We start from the raw sequence: 18,507 nt of genomic DNA on the forward strand, positions 1-18,507 counted from the left end.
TTTGTTAGCACTGCCTAGTGACTGTTTCCTATAATCTAGGTCGAGGATGAGTCTACCGTAGGCAAACCAAAATGACCAGGTTAGATATTAATTCACGAAATGCTTTGATTGGTGCAAGTTTCTTCTTGTCAATAAACAAGATACCTTTGTTGTGTAAGAGTGTGTCTGTTCAGCGTGACAGACAGCTGTGTTTAACTTGTATGTACATTTGGAATCCTTTTCTAATAAGCACATGAGAAAATTCTAAGTCCAATTCGCACTTAGGAATGCACCTCATTTTCCCTGCTGGTGCTTATAGACATGAGTGATGGTGTGCAGATGCACAGGCAGTGTAAGGAATTGGTTCTTGTTATGGTGTTTGGAAAACTGGAAGGAATACAGAGACTTGTTATTTTTTATGGAATGCCATGGTGACAGCAAATAAAGTCACTAAAAAGGCACCACATTCTTTAGGGAAATGCCATTAGACTGAGCTTGTAAAACACATGAATGGTTGTAAATGATTACCCCAAGCAAAATGCTTGGTTAATGTCTCCAGTTATTCCTTTAGAAAAAACACTGCCCAGACATCACGACTTACAGAGCTTTCTTTAATAGTATGATGATTGCGAATTCCTCGTGATAGGGGAAAAACAATAAAACACCACCACTAAAATTGGAAATGTAGTATTTCAAAACTGAATTTTACTTTAACTTCGGATTTCCGTTATTTAAACCCCATGTTCTAGCAAGGACTTAGGCTGTTTTACGTAAATGTACCCAACATAATGAAGAGAAAATAAATACGTAGAAAGCAGACCAAGAGAAAATGAGAGTAAGAAGCCAGGCTTGAGGTTAGTCCACAAAAGGCATGTTCTGAGATCTCTAACAGGCACAGAGGAGAAAGCCTCGAGCCAGTGTCCATGCCACAAAAACTACTTGGTAGGTGAAAAGGAGCGAGTTTATTCCAGAGCCAGTTTAAGAGAAACTCTGCTGCAGCTCTCTGAAAGCTTATTCAAGGAGTGGACTGTGAACAGCCGTCAGAAACATCTCAGTGATCGTTCTTCCTCTCAAGCAAACCTTTAATAAGCATTAAGTAATGATTCATCAGTTTGAGATTATGCTCCTCGTTATGTATGTGAGATGCAACTTGTTATGTTTAGTACACATACCACATCCACACACACATATGTGCAAATATGTACATATACATATCTATGTGTTTATATGTCACATTTTTTAGACACAGGAATTTTGGTATGGATAAAACTAGAGAATGTGGAATGGACATGGGGCCAAAATGGGCTTTCTAGTTCCTTCCCTAACAAGTTTAGATGGTGGGACTGTCACAGAAGATGGGTTGGGCCTGCAGTGTGCTGTTTCCCAGCCATCTCCCTGAGGACCATTACTGAGAGAACCCAAGTGAGAGGCCACTCATATGTAGCAGCCATGAACCTGCTGAGCCAGTCAGCAGAGAAAAGCAGCCAGTGATTATCCTCAGCAAACTAATGAGGAACAGAAAACCAAATGCTGCACAATCTCATTTATAAGTGGGAACTAAACATTGGGTATATACGTGCACACAAAAATAGGGACATAGACACTGGGAACTCCAAAATGAGGGAGAGAGGGTCAGGGAAAGGACTGAAAATGACCTATTGGGTACTATGCTCACTACCTGGGCAACAAGATCAACTGTACCCCAAACCTCAGCATCATGCAGTATCCCAATATAACATCTGCACATGTACCCCAACTCTAAAATAAAAGTTTAAAAATAAGAAATTTAGAATCATCTTCTAGAGATAATTTTGTATAGTCTGCAGTCTTTCCTTCCTTATGAGTCTATGATAATAGGTAGTTTATTTTAGAAAAAAAGTATACATTTTGATTGCATTCATTTGGTGTGTGTGTCATGTATAATCAAATGCATATGTATGTCTGTTACACACTGATACTATTAGCAGAAGAGAAATCAGAATATCCCCAGGAATACATAATTTCTGAATTTATTTCCGTAAGAGGATTGCAGCTTAAAATTTACATTCTCATTCAATAGATACAGATTAAGAACTTCCTTTATATAACCAGAAATTTTAATTTTAATTAATGAGAGATTTAAAAATACATTTATTTTATCTTTTTATCTTCAAAAAGATCTAAAACAACTACCAAGGTTATAGTTAAGTTATGGATGTGCCCAACACTAAGTTAGAAAACTTAAACAAGAAGCAAAAGTCAAAAATTAATAATTCATAATAAATCTGATAAGGCCTTCAAAAAAAAAAAAGAGAGAGACCAGTAGACATTAGGCTGTCAATACACAAATTAATTGGCTTCCTACTAGAAGGCAATGAATGGGATCAAGATAGTTACAATATCTAGGCAATATTTCAGAGCTATATATTTGTTTGCTTATTTTCGAAATGGGGTCTTACTTTGTTGCCCAGGCTGTACTCCAATTCCTGGGACCAGGCAATCCTCTTTCCTCAGCCACTTGAGTCGTTGGGACTAAAGACATGCTCTACCACGCCTGGACTCAGAGCTGTATTTTAAAATATCAGCGCTAGAGATGATGGGCATCTTCTCATGAGAGGTGAGGATTTGACTAGAACATATTGACAAAGAGAGTATCACCCTCCTTCTGCAAGGACATGGTTCACAGAAGTGCCTGAGGTTAAAATATACCTCAAAAATTTGGATCTAGGCCATTTTAGAGACAAAGGGATACTCAGGATCCCAGAACTGTACTTTATAGAGCATGACTTCAATAATTTTAACCCATAAAAACTTTAAAGCACTCATAGGACATCTAAGCTTGAGCAATGTAATTTTTTCTGTAGTCTTCAAGATAACCTCAAAGCAAAATATGTGCCCACATGTGTCCATTAGTTCATTTCATTTATAGGATTATTAACTGTTAGTCCATTTTAGTCCATTAAATATGCTGACTGCTACAAAAATGTCACTGTCAGTTTTAGAACAGTTTTTAGGTACAAGACCAATTACAGATTTAATAGTTGATACTCCAAACTGTTATTCACATGTTTGTTTCTATAGTTAGATAGGGGGAGAGAATATTTTTCCTAGTTATCCAGGAGTTTAAAGTTTTGAGGAGAGAATCTGAGACACATCCCCCTACCATGCCCGGAACTGCCATCTACATTCATCAGATGACCACACCCACTAATCAGGTGGTGTCCAGATCCAGGTGTGTTGATAACTGGGCAATTCGTGTGGCCTAATACAGTGTAGCCAAGACCTCTCCTTAGAAACCATGATCCATCATGTATTTTTCTATTTTGTGAAGGATAAAATGTGTATCAAATCAAAGTAATAGAGTCAAACCACAGTTTCAGACCACTTACTCCTTGGGGGAAACTTGAGAAGTTTATCAGGAAGTTAACCTTTATATGACATTTGAGGTGGAACATTAAAAAACTAACAGGTTTTTCATTTGTGGGAATAAAGTATTCTCTTTTTACAAAAATGGGGGTAAAAATTCAACACTGTAGTTCTAGCCAGAGAAGATTATACCCGCATGGCAGAGAAATATAAACAAATTGGTCATGAACACATTTCAAAGATTAGAGCAGTTGTTGAAGAGTTTTAAAGCAGGAAATGAACCCCAGATGCATTTATTTAGCTTGATTTTCTTTGATATTTTCAAAAAAATGTTTCTGCTCAATGCCTGACACTGTAAGAATACAGTGGTGAGTGGAAATGGCTTATGGGCAGGCTACGGCAACCACGACTCAAATTCTAATACAAAAATAAAAGTGCCCCCTGACAGTGGCAACTCAGGAGCTATAAAAACATCTTCCCTGAGATTTAACCTAGTCCTGCAGTTCAGGGGTGGAATCCTGAGGAAGGGGTGCTTGAGTGGTAGAGAGAAGGATGAGTGGGTAGAAGGCTTCAGGGCGTGGAGGTGTGTGTGCAGTCTCCTGTTTGTAGGAGAGAGCCTGGGAGGGGAAGAGGTGAGATAGCAGGGAAGCCACAGAGGCAGGCAAGCCTGGGAGGCCCCTGCAGGGACTTCCCACAGTTAGGCTTTTGCTGTCTGTGTCCCAGAAGCATCTCTCGCTACTGAATCTGATAGCTAAACCATGATCTTGTCATATAGCTTTCTTCTCCCTGAGATCCGTGGTTTGTTTGTTTGTTTGTTTTTCCTTTTTCAATGGTAAAAACAGAAGTTAAAATAAATGATACAGTCTCAGGGATAACCTCCCTAAATTTTCACTTCACCGCCCACTGTGCCATCTGAGACGACTTGTTCCACCAGATGAAAGCAAGGAGAGTTGGTTTATAGGATCAGCAAGACTTCCAAAAAAGCCTCTCAGTGCTCAGCCTTACTCAAGTTCAGCCCCGAGGGCAGATAAGCTCCAGGAAAGACAATTGCCTTATCACAGGCAGAGAAAAAGCAGTGCAGTCTAAAAGCCTATGTAATCTTTTACTTTTGCTTGAAGCCATTTTGAGAGTTCAGTTTGCCTTCTGGTTTCAGTTTTTATGCAATTGTTATTTACTACCATTTGCAAATGCTACTCATATGTTTTACAGATTGTAACCACAAAACTTAAAGAAATAGTCATCTGAGATTGGGGAAGGAGCAGTGACTACCATTCCTTGGAGGCTGCTGAGCCATGGGATCGCTGCAGTGAGCGTGCCTCCCTGCTGCTCCAGCTTCTCACTCTGCTGAGCCCAGAAGACAGGGCCTGCCTGGTCTGGTTCTCCAATTAGACCAGGCCTCCCATCTTCTTAGCAGGGTTCAGCAGCTTCCTCCCTACCCCTGTTACAGGAGTGGGAACGACTGGGCAAAGAGGATTAGCACTGGCTTTCCGGGATTGTGGGTTCACGCAGTATTAAGCCAGGATGCCCTGACAGAGGAGTGTTAGAAAACAATACTGACCTTTGACGTGTAGACCCAACTATACCCCTCAGTGGCTCAAACAGGGTATTACATGTATCAGAAACGAAAAACAAAAAGTATACAGAATCAAAATATTTAATGATTGAAAAGGTTTTTTCTTCCCCTATCTACTGGACTTGAAATACTCATCTAAAATATGATATGTTCAAGTGCAGACAAGACTGAACTAAGCATCATTTACAGTGTGAGCATGTCCTGTTTTTTTAACCACTTATTTACATTTCATTACAGGTCTTACATAGATTACAATATCATTTTAATTTAAACATTTATATTTAACTGGTAAAATGATACATTGTTACATTTTTAAATACACTGGTAGTTTATATAATAACCTTGACATTCTTTCTCTTTCTATTTATTCTCAGCTTTGCCCTACTGATATAGGCTTAGATAGTTGATGGACAGAAAAGGACACAGATTCACTTAGTACACACTTTTTTAAAGCAATGACAATATTATTCTTATGTTGTTTTGATTATCAATGCCTTATAGAATTGAAAAGTGACAGTGCTACAAATTCATAGTCATTAAATTCGTATTATTGAAAGTGGTGTTTTTATTGTCAATATTTGAATTGCATATAGCTCTTCATTTGACCAAATGGATTATAAATCACAATTCAAGTTTTGTTTGTTTGGGTTTTTTTTTTTTTTTTTTTTTTGAGAATTCTTACAAAAGACATTAAGTACTTCCTCTCACAGGAAAATTCTCAAAGTTTCACGTCATTCAGAATTAGCTAATATAATTATGTGATTCAAGTTTAAGTATGTGTCAGTTTCAAACGTTCCTCCTTCTTAGACTTCTTTTTCTGCATTCATTTTGCATGCATTGGCTTAGTGACCTGAATCCTTAGCAGATTAACAGCAGGAAATGTTGTCTGACACTTTGCTGCCAACATCTCATATGTGTGATGTGAAACTCTTTGCAAAAAATCAAGCCCGACGTTTTTGCTAGCCAAGAAGCGTGCTTTATCATCTACCACAGTGCACATCTCTGAGTGCAAAAGCCTGGTTTCAAATAGAGACTGAAATTACAACAACAAATGAAGGCAGGAACCAATTGTAGCTGATTAAAAAATAAAAGTGCCTTTAAAGAAAGGTAGATGGGCTTAATATGTAGGAAGGTACTTTTGTCATGTATGTGTTTGAAGTGTTTGTGCACTGAATCTAAGTCAAAACATAGGTCAACTCTACTGCATGTGAACAGCTCAATCTAGTTTGGGCATTGCTGTATGCCATATATATGATACTATTTCACTATCCTATGTTTTGGCTTACAATGTATAATACCAAAATGTGCCAGTATACACAATATGTATTTAAAACTGTTCTGTGAGTGTGTGTTTATGAAGAAAAATTGAATGTAGACTGAGTTTACTAATATCAATACTATTTTTGAATAATTTCCCAGTTTCACCTATATAAAGAGAAGGGATTTGTTTTTCATAAGAGTAATGGTATGAATTGTTTTCTATGATTTCATTGTAGAATAAATAGGATTTTAATAGTACATCAGTCTCTATTCCAAATTCAGCATTGGAAACCTTAAATTTATCAGGCTCCTTATCAAAAAGGTCTAATAATAATCACCCACGTTTATTGCTCACACTTCCCATAAGGTAGGCAATGTACGTTCCAGTGTTTTATCTTAATGCAACAATCCTATGCATAAGTACCCTTATTATTTCCATTTTATAATGAAAACAATGAAGCTCAGAGAGGTTTAAATAACTTGTCTAACATCACAGAGCTGATTAGTTGTAGAACTAGAGTCCAGCCTCGGGACTGTCTAATAATACTGTACTTGAATAATGGGAAGACAAACTTTCAGTGGGTAGGAATATCTATCTTAAAGGTGTTTAAATAATGCCAGATGAATTCTCATCTGTAGATAATTTAGACCTGGAAATTAAACACATATGTTCACTGTTTTATTTATAAACTTACCAAGACCAGGAAATAGTTTCATATTCCTATGTTTAACAGAAGGCTCCAGATCATTATTGCTAACTTGATTAAATGAGAATGTGACAGAACAATTGTTGATTGACTGACGAATGTTTGAAAGAAGTTACCCTCATGGTTTTCTGAAGAGCTGATTGCTCATGAATTTAAAGAAAGAACTGACAATATATGTGCCATCTAGAGAGAAGAAATGTGATCTCTGCCTCTCACATCAGCCGTCTGTGAATATGCTGCCTGGATCACATTTGGGGTTAGTACATAGGCTGAAAGATCCCATTAAGTCCTGCCTCTTGAGAATGGATGTGGATAATGGACTTTCCATGCTTATTAAACATGGCATTGCACGTACACTTGAGACAAAAAGCCCAAAAAGACAGGAGATGCACAGAGGATAGCTGGTGCTTTATCTTTCTTCTTAGGGCTTCCCAGCTCCAGCCCTTTCTCAGGCTTTATGGGCTCTGTTGTCCCAGACCAGACACCACCATCTTTTGTTCCTGGGTTTGACTATGGCCCTTTGGCATTTTCCAAGTATGGATTTAAAACAAAAACAAAAACAAAAACAAAAACCACTCTCCACTTAAATTTCAAGGCAATGTTATAGAGTATTTTTCTATCAAGAATGCATTAGGAAAAAAGGAAGCCCAGGAAAGGTGACTTACGCAGAGTCCAGGTGTCTGATTTGGGCTGTGGCCCAGAGAGTTTGGTGAGCCCTTCAGAGGCTCCATCTTTGAGGTAAATGGTAGTGCAATCATTTAGAAATAAAGACAAGTCCGAGTGACCTTTAAATGTAAGGAAAATGAAAAGGCATTCAGGGAGGAAAAAACGCAATTAGGGCAGGAAGCATGGGGGGAAAAAGATGACGTTTTGTTAGATTCGTCCAAAATAATGTGAGAAAAAATTATTTCTTCAAATTCCTGTCAGTAGCACTTCTTAGACACATAGATCGAATGCCTGCTGTGTTCAGGACACCGTACCCGGGCAGTAAAAAGGGCAAGCAGTTTTCCGTCCTCAGGGAGCAGAAATAGAACTTCACAAAATACTACACTCATGAAGGAATATAACTTCCAAAAGAAAATCAGGGGTCTGTGTGAGGAAGAGGTGATGGAGAGAATGAAGTACTTGGGTTGTAGACAGCCCCTCAAATAAGGATACAGAAGCATCAGTTTTGCTGGAAATTTTCAATATCATAGCCCTCCATAATTTCTTGTAGTAACACAAGTGGATTTGAGCCTAAGCCAGCATAGGCAGGAGGCTTTTTTATTTTCATTTTTCAATGTTATTGTCTAAAGAAACGCATGTGTGCATCCTGAAGAGCATTGCCGACACACACACCTTCTGATGCAGGAGCCCCATTCCTTCCTGAGCAGCAGGGACTGCTGCTTAGCTCCAGTTCTCAAGCAAAACAACTTGTTCTTCTCCTTCTCTTCGTGATTATATAGCTTCAGATAGATAACTGTACCCTGTCTTCTAAGGCTAAAAGACAGTTTTTGACTTGACAGATTTCTCTAATTTCAGCTGTGCCAGAAGAGGACTTCACTCAGGCTGATTCATAGCTTTGTAAGAGTGAAGGAAAAAACCTATTATGTTGTAGTCCGGTGCTGAAACTTGACGCAATTTGTGTCTTCCTGCTTTTTGCACTCATTGTCTTGGGCGCAGATTAAGAGATGATTTATAAGGATTCAGGAATGGAAGCAATGCCCATTTTGGAGAAAGCTGTGCCAAGGAGAGTTGTCCTCCCTGGGTTCAGTGGCAGGTGTTTGTACCTGTCAGTCACCCCAGTTACCTGCTAGGGAAGATGTGAATGCTCCTGGCTCTAAAGAGGAGATCAAGACATTTATTAATGTACTAAGGGTCATTCTTTAGTAATGTAACAGGATCTTGAGTAAAAGTATATTTTAACTATACAAAGGGAAAGTGTCTCCCTGTTTCTTAAAAAAAACACAAATTTCTAAACATTTCTATTTTTCTTATGTTGTATTCATAGTTTTAAATGAAAGTTAGTGTTTTTGTGTTTCTTTCCACAGTTTAGTGGTTTATTATTTCTGATTTATGTCATTTTATTTTAGCATTTGACTGGTTTATCATTTCCTGAGAACTTTTATTTTTCAGGAAAATGTGTTGGAATGAATGTCTTCAGATTTTTAAGCCTGGGTCAACATAGAAAGACCCCATCTCTGCAAAAGAATTTTTATAAGATTTGCCGGAAATGATGTTACATGCCTGTATGCTTACTGGGGTGGGAGGATTACTTGAGCCCAGGAGGTCAAGGCTGCAATAAGCTATGATTGCACCCCCGTACTCTAGGGTGACAGAGTGAGACCCTGCCACTAAAAAAAAAAAAAAAAATGGATTTTAGGCACATGTGTCTGTGTAAACCAATTTTACTATAATGCAACTATGAATTTAATTTAGCCTAGACTAAATCTGAAAAAGCTACATACTTCCCCCCAAAAATGTAAAATGTCTTTAGAGTCCTCATATTTAAAAATTTATAAGTTGCAAACACATTTTAATATAAAGTGACTGTTCAGCCATATCAGCATACCAACATGCATTACCTGGGAATCTTTAAAAAAGATTGGAGCCCAAGGTGGATGGATCACTTGAGGTCAGGGAGTTTGAGTGACCACGTCTCAACTAAAAGTGCCAAAACCATGTCTCTACTAAAAATACAAAAATTAGCTAGACCTGGTGGCGGGCAGCTGTAATCCCAGCTACTCGGGAGGCGGAAGCAGGCGAATCACTTGAACCCAGAAGGCAGAGGTTGCAGTGAGCTGAGATCATGTCACCGCACTCCAGCCTGGGCAACAGAGTGAGACTCCATCAAAGCAAAACAAAAAGCGGGTGCCTTGGTCCAACTTCAGAAATTCCAATGTAATTGACCTGAGGTAGGGGCCTGGACACTGACATGTTTTAAGTGCCCCCAGGATCCACTGTTGAAAACCACTAGTTGAAAACATTGCTTCTGTGTCATTGCTTATGGCTTGCTAGTAAGAAAAATACTTTTGTAAAGTTTCATCAAGTTATTGTTTTAATCTCTTAATGGAATTTGACAAAAAAAAGAGACCCCGTAAAATATGACATGCAGGAGGCCCAATGCCATTGCAAATGTCTTTACGGTCAGGGATATGACGTGAGTGCCCAGAGACACAGCTGGGATGTAAGGCAGGATTTAGAGAGTGCAGCCATAAAGCGCTACAAAGTCCAAAGGAGAGAGAAATCACATTTGTCTGGGAAGACAGGAAATGCTTCAGAAAGTTGGTACTGGAGAAACCTCTTGAAGGACGAGAGGACCTAACAGGCAAAGCAGAACATGTGGGACATTGAGAGCGTCATTATGGGTAATGCCTGAGATGGATTGAAACACATCAGAACTGTTTAACTCAATGAGTTCATCATGATAGTATGAAGCCAAAAGATCTAATTGGTGACGTTAGGTGATGCTAGGGAGCCAACTCATTATCTTGAAAATGGATCAAGGGAGAGAAACAAGCATTTATCTTCATTTTCTTACTTAAACTGTGTCACTGGGTAAACAAATAGTTTTGACAAAAAGAAATACCTCTTTATAAACATGCTCCAGTTAATAAATGGAGAAGAAATGATTCAGATTAGAATATCACCATTTTGCAGTCTGGAATGAATGATATAGGACAATGATCATCAGTGGCTGCTAATATCACACATTTAAAAAAACATCAAGCAGTCATGTAATGCCTCCTTATGAAGTATCATTTATGAAAAAGAAACCAGAACCTGACGAAGCTTCTAGATGTAACTCCCAGTTTAGGGGCCATTCAGGAGACTGGGAGAGCTGGTAAATTACACCATAAAGATGCAAACAGCAGAATCTACGCTGAAAGAACTCCACAAGCAAATGACCGAGTTTCTTAGGCAAGTTAATTTCAAGGGGAAAACCAAGATAAGTGGGGAATTATCAGGTTAAGTTTTGAATTTTCTAAAATGTTGATTCAATTAAAATTTTAAGTTTGTATTTACTCATGATGAAAGTACCATCATTTGGAGCTTAACCTTTTTTTTTTTTTTTTTTTAGCTAAGTTTCTTAAGTAATTATGTTATTAACAATTTAAACTAAGAATGTACTTTTTGTCAGTCTTTCTCTTTTTAATTAGTAGATGTATTTTTCTGGAGCAGTTTTAGGTTTATAGAAAAACTTGAGCAGAAAGCACAGAGTTCCTATATACCCCCTCACACTCTTCCCCTCACCCCCCAGTTTCCCTATTTTTATTTTTTGCTATTTCTTACAGGAAGGATCCCCTATTTTTAACATTTTGCATTAGTGTGGCACATTTGTTAACAACTGATAAGCCAATATTGACACAGTATTGTTGACTGAAGTCCATAGTTTACATTACAGTTTATTCTTTGTGCTGTTCATCCTGTGGGTTTTGACAAATATACAATGTCATGCTTTCACCATTTCACGATCATACAGATAATGGACCGTTTCATTGTCCCCCACATCCCCTGTTAGCCACCTATTCCTCGCTCCCCACCCCCAAACCCTTGGCAACCATTGGTCTTTTTGCCTTAAGTTTTGCCTTTTTCCCTTAGTTTTGCCTTTTCCAGGATGATATGTACAGTAGTCCCCCCCACCCATTATCTGCAGTCTCACTTCCCCATACCGTTCTCCACAGTTTCACTTACCCACAGTCACTGTCTGAAAGCAGGTGAGTTCAGTACAGTAAGATATTTTGAGGGAGAGATAGGGACCATACTCGCATAACTTTTATTACAGTTTATTTTGTAATTATTCTATCTTACTATCAGTTATTGTTAATCTTTTACTGTGCCTATTTTATAAATTAAACTTTATCAAAAGCATATATGTATAGGAAGAAACAGAATACGTAGCATTCACTACTACCTGCGGTTTTAGGCATCCACTCGGGGCCTTGGAACATAAAATCCCATAGATAACGGGAGACTACTGTAGCTGGAATCATACAGTATGCATTCATTTCAGATGAACTTCTTTCACCTAGCAGTATACATTTAAGGTTCTTTAATATCTTGATAGCTCATTGTTTTATCAGTGAACGTTATTCCATTATCTGAATGCACCACAGTTTGTGTCTTCATTCACATAAAGAAGGACTTCTTGGTTGCTTCCAAGGTTTGGCAATTATGAATAAAGCTGTTATAAACATTTGTGTGCAAGTTTTTGAGTGGACATGAGTTTTCAACTCATTTGGGTAGATACCAAGGAGCATGATTGTTGAATATTGCAAGAATAGGTTTAGTTTTGTAAGAAACTGCCAAACTGTCTTCCAGAGCAGCTCTACCATTTCGCAGTCTTGTCAACAATGAGTAAGAGTTCCTGTTGCTCCACATCCTCACCAGCACTTGGTATTTTTATTGTTCTGGATTTTAGCCGTTCTGACATACGTGTGGCGCTATCTCACTGCCGTCTTAATTTGCAGTTCTCTAAGGACATTTGATGTGGAACATCTTTTCGTATGCTTATTTGCTCTCTGTATATCTTTGGTAAGGTGTCAGTTCAGATATTTTGCCCATTTTTAAATTGGGTTGTTTTCGTATTGTGTTTGAAGAGTTCTTTTTATGTCTTGGGTACCAGTTCTTTATCAGATATGTGTTTTGCAAATATTTTCAGCCAGTCTCTGGCTTACCTTTTCATTCTCTTTAAGTTCTCTTTTGACAAACATCTCCTAACACCCAACGATTTCAAGAATCAATTTGGAAAAGTTTTTAATTAAAGAAAAAATGTAAAAAGTTATGAAACTTGTTGCTTGGAGATATGCCATTTTTAGGATATTTCCTTTAAAGCTTTCCTGATTGTCGGACTGCGGTATGTCCGTTTACGTTATCAGAAACAGAAATGCAGTTTGTCAGGGGAAGTTTTAAGAAGAGGGCAAGCTACCATTGGTTTGTTACTCTAGGAAAGTAAAATCACGTTTTGGGGATGACATCATACTGAATACTATACACAAACTGAATGCTTTTGAGTCAGAGATGATTTAACCACTCACAAAGAACTGTAAGACTAAAATCTCAGTCTTTTCTGATTAGTTAAATTATCCATTAGTTTAGAATACCTCTATTTTTTTTTTAATTACTCAGTTCTTGACTCATAGTGTAGCATGTAACCACACCCAATGATAGTAAGATACCTAGATTTGATTACTTAATGAACAACATGTCTTTGAAACCATAATAAACATAATTTTTCCAAAATTTCCAGTCTGATTGATTGTTGAGATTTAGTCATATGATAAACATTATTACCTGCAGGTACATGCAGATATCAACAAGTAGAATTAGTTGACTTGGAAAGTTGAATAATATGCTAGAAAAAAAATCATCTGGGTTAGAAGAATCAAGAAACTTTTAGAGTTGGGAGAGAAGGGATCCAGTCCAGGGCTGGAAAATAAGTTTCATGTCATGTCCCACCTCCATCCATTGGCAGCATCTTTCTCATCATGATGTGTAGAAGGATGCTGATGCCCGCTCTGGGTGCTATGGGAGAGAGTGCCTCAATCCATTAGTGGTTTGCAAAAGGAAGCCCAGTAAGAGCCTCAAGCCCATAAACATCTTGCCCAGTAGAATCTTACATCCCCACTCAAGGATGAGAAAATGGAGGCCCAAATAACTTAAAAGCCTTTTCCAGAGTCACCCAGTTGGTTGGTGGCCATGCTTATGTTTAGCAGGTCAGAATTTCATTGCTTCCATCCCATGATATAACCATCTACAGTTGATATCAGACAACTGGTCTCAGCTCTAAGGGCTAGGAAAAAAAAATCTCCAGTGTGGACTAGTATGTCATTGTCTTTAAAACTAGGGTTTAAAATATGTTTAAAATACTCAGTAAGAAAAGGTCTGGTCTATTTAGGAGAAAGGTGGGACTCATTAATAGAAATCAAATTGCGAGGAACCAGAAAAGTGAGAGCCAGTTAGCATTAACAGTCTGTGCTTGAGCTAACCCGTGTCTCTTGTTAGGCAAAGGAAAGAACACAGCAGCCAGAAAGTGGCGAATTATAACTATGACCAGGGCAGCCTGCAGCATATTCAGAAATGATTCCTCCGTTGAGAACTGGCTGCGGTCTCTTGGGTCAGAGAATATAGGAGACATAGGGTCCTGTGAAGCCTTGTAGAGAAAAGTTTTTGTGTTTGCATTTGTTTTGGTTTTTGTTTACTCATTGAGAAATTATTTGGCCAGACACTGATATATATTTTTCTATGTTGTGTGTATGTAGGTAAAAAAAAAAAAAAAAAAAAAAAAAAAAGGGGTCAAGCTAAAGCAATTAGGTAGTAAGTAGGCATTTGATATCTAAAGAGTGGGACATGTTAATTATAAAGCTGCTTATTGGCGCCACCAGGAGTTGGATATGTACTCCTATATAAAACATGCATAATAATCTGCTCTACTTTAGTTATTCTACCATTTGTCAGCCACCAGGCTATAATAATGGCTGACATCTATAGAATGCTTAATAAATATGCCACCACTAGACCACGTTTGAATACATTATTTGATTTTAATGTTGTCCATCCCAAAGAAGCAAGTAGTGTAATACCCATTTTACATAGCTGCAAGGGACATCCTGAAGATTCAAGCCCAGGTTTACCTGATTCTAAAATCACTTCCCAGGTCATCACATAAGTCTGTCTCTCTCATCCAACTGCTTTGAACCTCTGTTCTTATCTGTGAACAGCAGATCATACCAATAGAAGCATCAGAAGAACCCATTTTTGTGAAAACTTTATAATTTGTGAAGGATTATTCAGAAATAATATGCTTTTATTTATAAATAAATGATTTAAACCAGCAAACAGGGGCTTCATTGTAATATTTATTCATAGCCGATGTGCAATGTTATGTAGTTTTGCTAACAAGTAATTTATTTTCATAATATTTTATGGAACTGTTTTTTCCAAATACATCATTGATTATTTAGCTAGCTATGATTTAGGCCTACTTTTCTGTCATAAATTTGCCTTTTCTCCTAAATAGTCATGCTTGAGGGGACTGAGTAATTGCTTTCAGGATAATTACAGCTGCACAGTAACACAACACACGAGTCACAGGTCTTTTGAATGCTTATTATTTTGGCATAGACATAGTTGATCAGTTTTCATATTTCTCATTGGTATTACATTAAATCTTAAAGACATATGCTTAATGTATTAGATGTAAAATGTTAGTAGTGCACTAATAAAAAACTAGTTTAGTTTATTTGTTGCCAGTTAATTCATCACAGACTTCATGACTATGTTTAAAGGCCTTTGAACGATAAGATGAAAAAATGATATGTCACAATAAATTAAGCCGATGAATTTTTTTCCAAATGACTACCTTTTTCTCCAGATGCCTGCTTGGTGGTCAGAAATATAACTCATATATCTCTATTTTGTATTTATATATGATAGCTCAAGTATTCTTTAAACTTAATATTTTGTTATGTTTAATAAGGATTTGCTCTAAAAAAGTTGAGAAAAACTCTGTACAAACTGAAATTGGTGACAAAAGGAAAACAAAACAAAAATAATGAAATTTGTTTAATGGATTTTAGAAAGTGGTCCTTAGAATTTCTAAGTAAAGATTTGGGATAGAAAGTTTTAAGTGAGAGTCTGCCTAAGACAAGGAGCAGGGTTAATTCTTCTCAGGCTCTGAAGTTTATCTCATAGAGCTGCAATCCCCCACCTTTTTGGCACCAGGGACCAGTTTCATGGAAGACCATTTTTTTCCATGGACTGGGGTGGAGGATGGTTTTGGGATGAAACTGATCCACCTCAGATCATCAGGCATTAGATTCTCTAAGGTGCACGCAACCTAGATCCCTTGCATGCACAGTTCACAATAGGGTTCGCACTCCTATGAGAATCAAATTTTGCCTACTGATCTGACAGGAGGCAGAGCTCGGGTGGTAATGCTTGCTCGCCTGCCACCCACCTCTTGCTGTGCAGCCCTGTTCCTAACATACCGTGGACCAGTACCCATCCACGGCCCAGGGGTTGAGGACTCCAAATCTAGATAATTGAGTTAGGGCACTCTGCAATATGGCTTTTGTTGGTTTGTTTTATACTCTTTCACTCTCAGGATTTTTATATTTCACATATTTAGGCTTCCAAGCATCACATTATTTTCCCCAGTTGCTTCTATTTAGAAATCAGCCACTGGTCACCTGTAAGTACTAAGTAGCACTGTTGATACTTTGCTTTTGTTTGTTTAATCGTAGGGGTGGGCTTTTGTAGATTGAAGCCTCCCCTCTGCCCCACAACCCCCATTTTTTAGCCTTTTTTGCACTTAACAGGAAATGGCAAAGTGACCACACTTGTTGGTCACTCCCTAAAGTTACACCAAGCAATGTTTTAAATATTACCTGGTTTTATCTCTGATGTTTGGGAGAACTTTCTTTGTGTTCTATTGACTTGCTTTGCTTTTCTGTTTCCTGTAGAAACGCTCCAGAGGACAAGTGCTGTTTGATAAAGTGTGTGAACACTTGAACTTGCTAGAGAAAGACTACTTTGGGCTTACGTATCGAGATGCTGAAAACCAGAAGGTCAGTGATCAAAAGCAATGCAAAATAAGATGGCTTGAACTGCTCATTACTGCCAGAAAGTGAACTGAGACTGAATGGGTGGATCACTTTCTCCACCTCCCTTCATACTCCCACACTTTCTACTTTGAGTCTGTAAATGTTGTTAATCATCTATTCCTTGATGAAGGAAATCACTGACAGCTTCCTTTAATCTGGAATATTCTGGTAACAGTAAATGAACCCTTGTTTTTCATGCTTGAGTTATTTGTGGTTCCTGGAAGGCATTTTATGTGGTACCTTTTGCGGGGGGTGGCGGGTAATATATTTCAGTAGATTATTTGAACCAATGAAAATAAATGGATATTTATGTAAAAATCATGCTCATACGCCAAAATTCTGTGAAGATATTATGATTGTAACTATTGCTGCTGCCCTATTTTTCATTCATCTTTTTATGGTTTCATATTGTTTCTTAAATCAGAATATGAGGGGGATTGTGTGCTTACCTGACACTTATCTAATGTGTTTAGTACACGTTTTATGTTTAATGCAGTATCTCTGTAGACTTTGTTCAGGGCTGTATCTCCTTAATCCGCATAACTACCTGAGAAATACAGAAAAGGAAATCGTTTCCGTTGCATTCACACCGGAAGCTGACTCAGAAATTTTGCTCATAGTTGTTACTAGTTTTGGTGTTGTGCCATAAATCATCCTTAATACCTCCCGCATTCTCCAGACAATGGCTAACTTCATTATTAAACATCTGATTTTACCAATGAGGAAAATCAGAACCCACAAGCAGCTGTTGATTTGTTGGGGAAGCTTCCTAGGGGAATACCTGAGGATCTTTCATTGCAGAAGTCTCTAATGTGGAGCTGAATGGCTGGGACATCAGTGTATCCAATTACATAGAGTTTTAATTTATCCTAGTAACTTGTTTGAACATAGAATCTTCTGCCTTTTTCCCTCTGTTTCTGTGCTGGCTTGAATCCCTGAAGGCAATGGTTATAAAAGAAAAAGACTTTTGTCGGGCCCAAACTGCATACATGTGCATTTTCTCATTAGACCGGTGCCTGGGCCTTTGGAGGGCTTGGCAGAGGGGCACCAGATGTGGGGCAAGGACCACAGTGAGGGAAGCCTTCCCACGACCACTGACTTCTCACTGCGTTTCGGGAGAGTCTGTACCTAATCAACATTAAGTCATTTTTATTCTCCTCTGATGCAAATTCAAAATGTTCTTTCCTTTTCAGAATTGGTTGGACCCTGCTAAGGAAATAAAAAAACAGGTTCGAAGTAAGTTCTTTTGGATTATTTTTTGTGGAAATGTGAAGGTTTTCAGAGAGCAAGTTGTCTGAATTTGTAGCCCATACCTAAGTGGCTAGCGTGAATACCAACTTTTCTTGTGTCAAATTTGATCTGGCAATTCCGATAGTATTCATTTTGTAGTTGTCACAACTTGGGGGTCAAAGGGACCGCGATGCTTGGCCTGTTTCTCTGCCTGTGAATAGATGTCAAGTGTATGATTTAATCAACTGATGTTAGAATTGGCAATTAACCATTTAAAAGTTCCAAACTGCATTATTAATGTTCCAACAGTCACAAAAGTATGAAAGGCCAGATAAAAGTCATAATCATTTCATAGCTTTGAAAAGGAATAACAAGTCAAACTGAAGGTTACTGTCTGGTAACAGCCTCTTTTCCTAGTCCCCTGAAGGCAATTTGAAAAATACGTATTTTAATGGACCAAACAATTGCATGAGCAAGTGACAAATTTAAAATACAAGTAGCTAGTAAGTATTAAACAAGTTGCTAAATTTTACTAATGATTAAATGCAAATTAAAATGACACATCATTTTTCACCTATTCAGATGACCAAAGAATTAGGGTTTAATAATAAATTATAGCACTTATTTACTCAAGAATAAGTTGGTTCAATCATTTCAGAGGGCAGTTTGTCAATATTTATTAAAATTTAAGCTGTACTTACTCTTTGACCCTTAATTTCACTTGTGGAAATTTATTCAGCATATGTATTAACGAGGAAAATGTGCATGTGTATAGCAAATGAAGGTTCACTATCTTACTATTTACGGTAGGAGAAAACTAAAAGCACCT

At 37.8% G+C, this 18,507-nt stretch overlaps 1 protein-coding gene across 1 annotated transcript in view; it reads left to right on the forward strand.

Annotated features, from left to right (window-relative positions):
• EPB41L3 (erythrocyte membrane protein band 4.1 like 3) overlaps positions 1 to 18,507 on the forward strand; it is a 153,523-nt gene that overhangs the window by 83,674 nt on the left and 51,342 nt on the right. The window contains 2 exon segments of the mRNA XM_010373386.2: positions 16,308 to 16,412; positions 17,642 to 17,684. Of these exon segments, the coding sequence (XP_010371688.2) occupies positions 16,308 to 16,412; positions 17,642 to 17,684 (148 nt within the window).

Source organism: Rhinopithecus roxellana, chromosome 21, assembly GCF_007565055.1.
Source record: "Rhinopithecus roxellana isolate Shanxi Qingling chromosome 21, ASM756505v1, whole genome shotgun sequence".
In the NCBI taxonomy this organism is placed as follows: Eukaryota; Metazoa; Chordata; class Mammalia; order Primates; family Cercopithecidae; genus Rhinopithecus; species Rhinopithecus roxellana.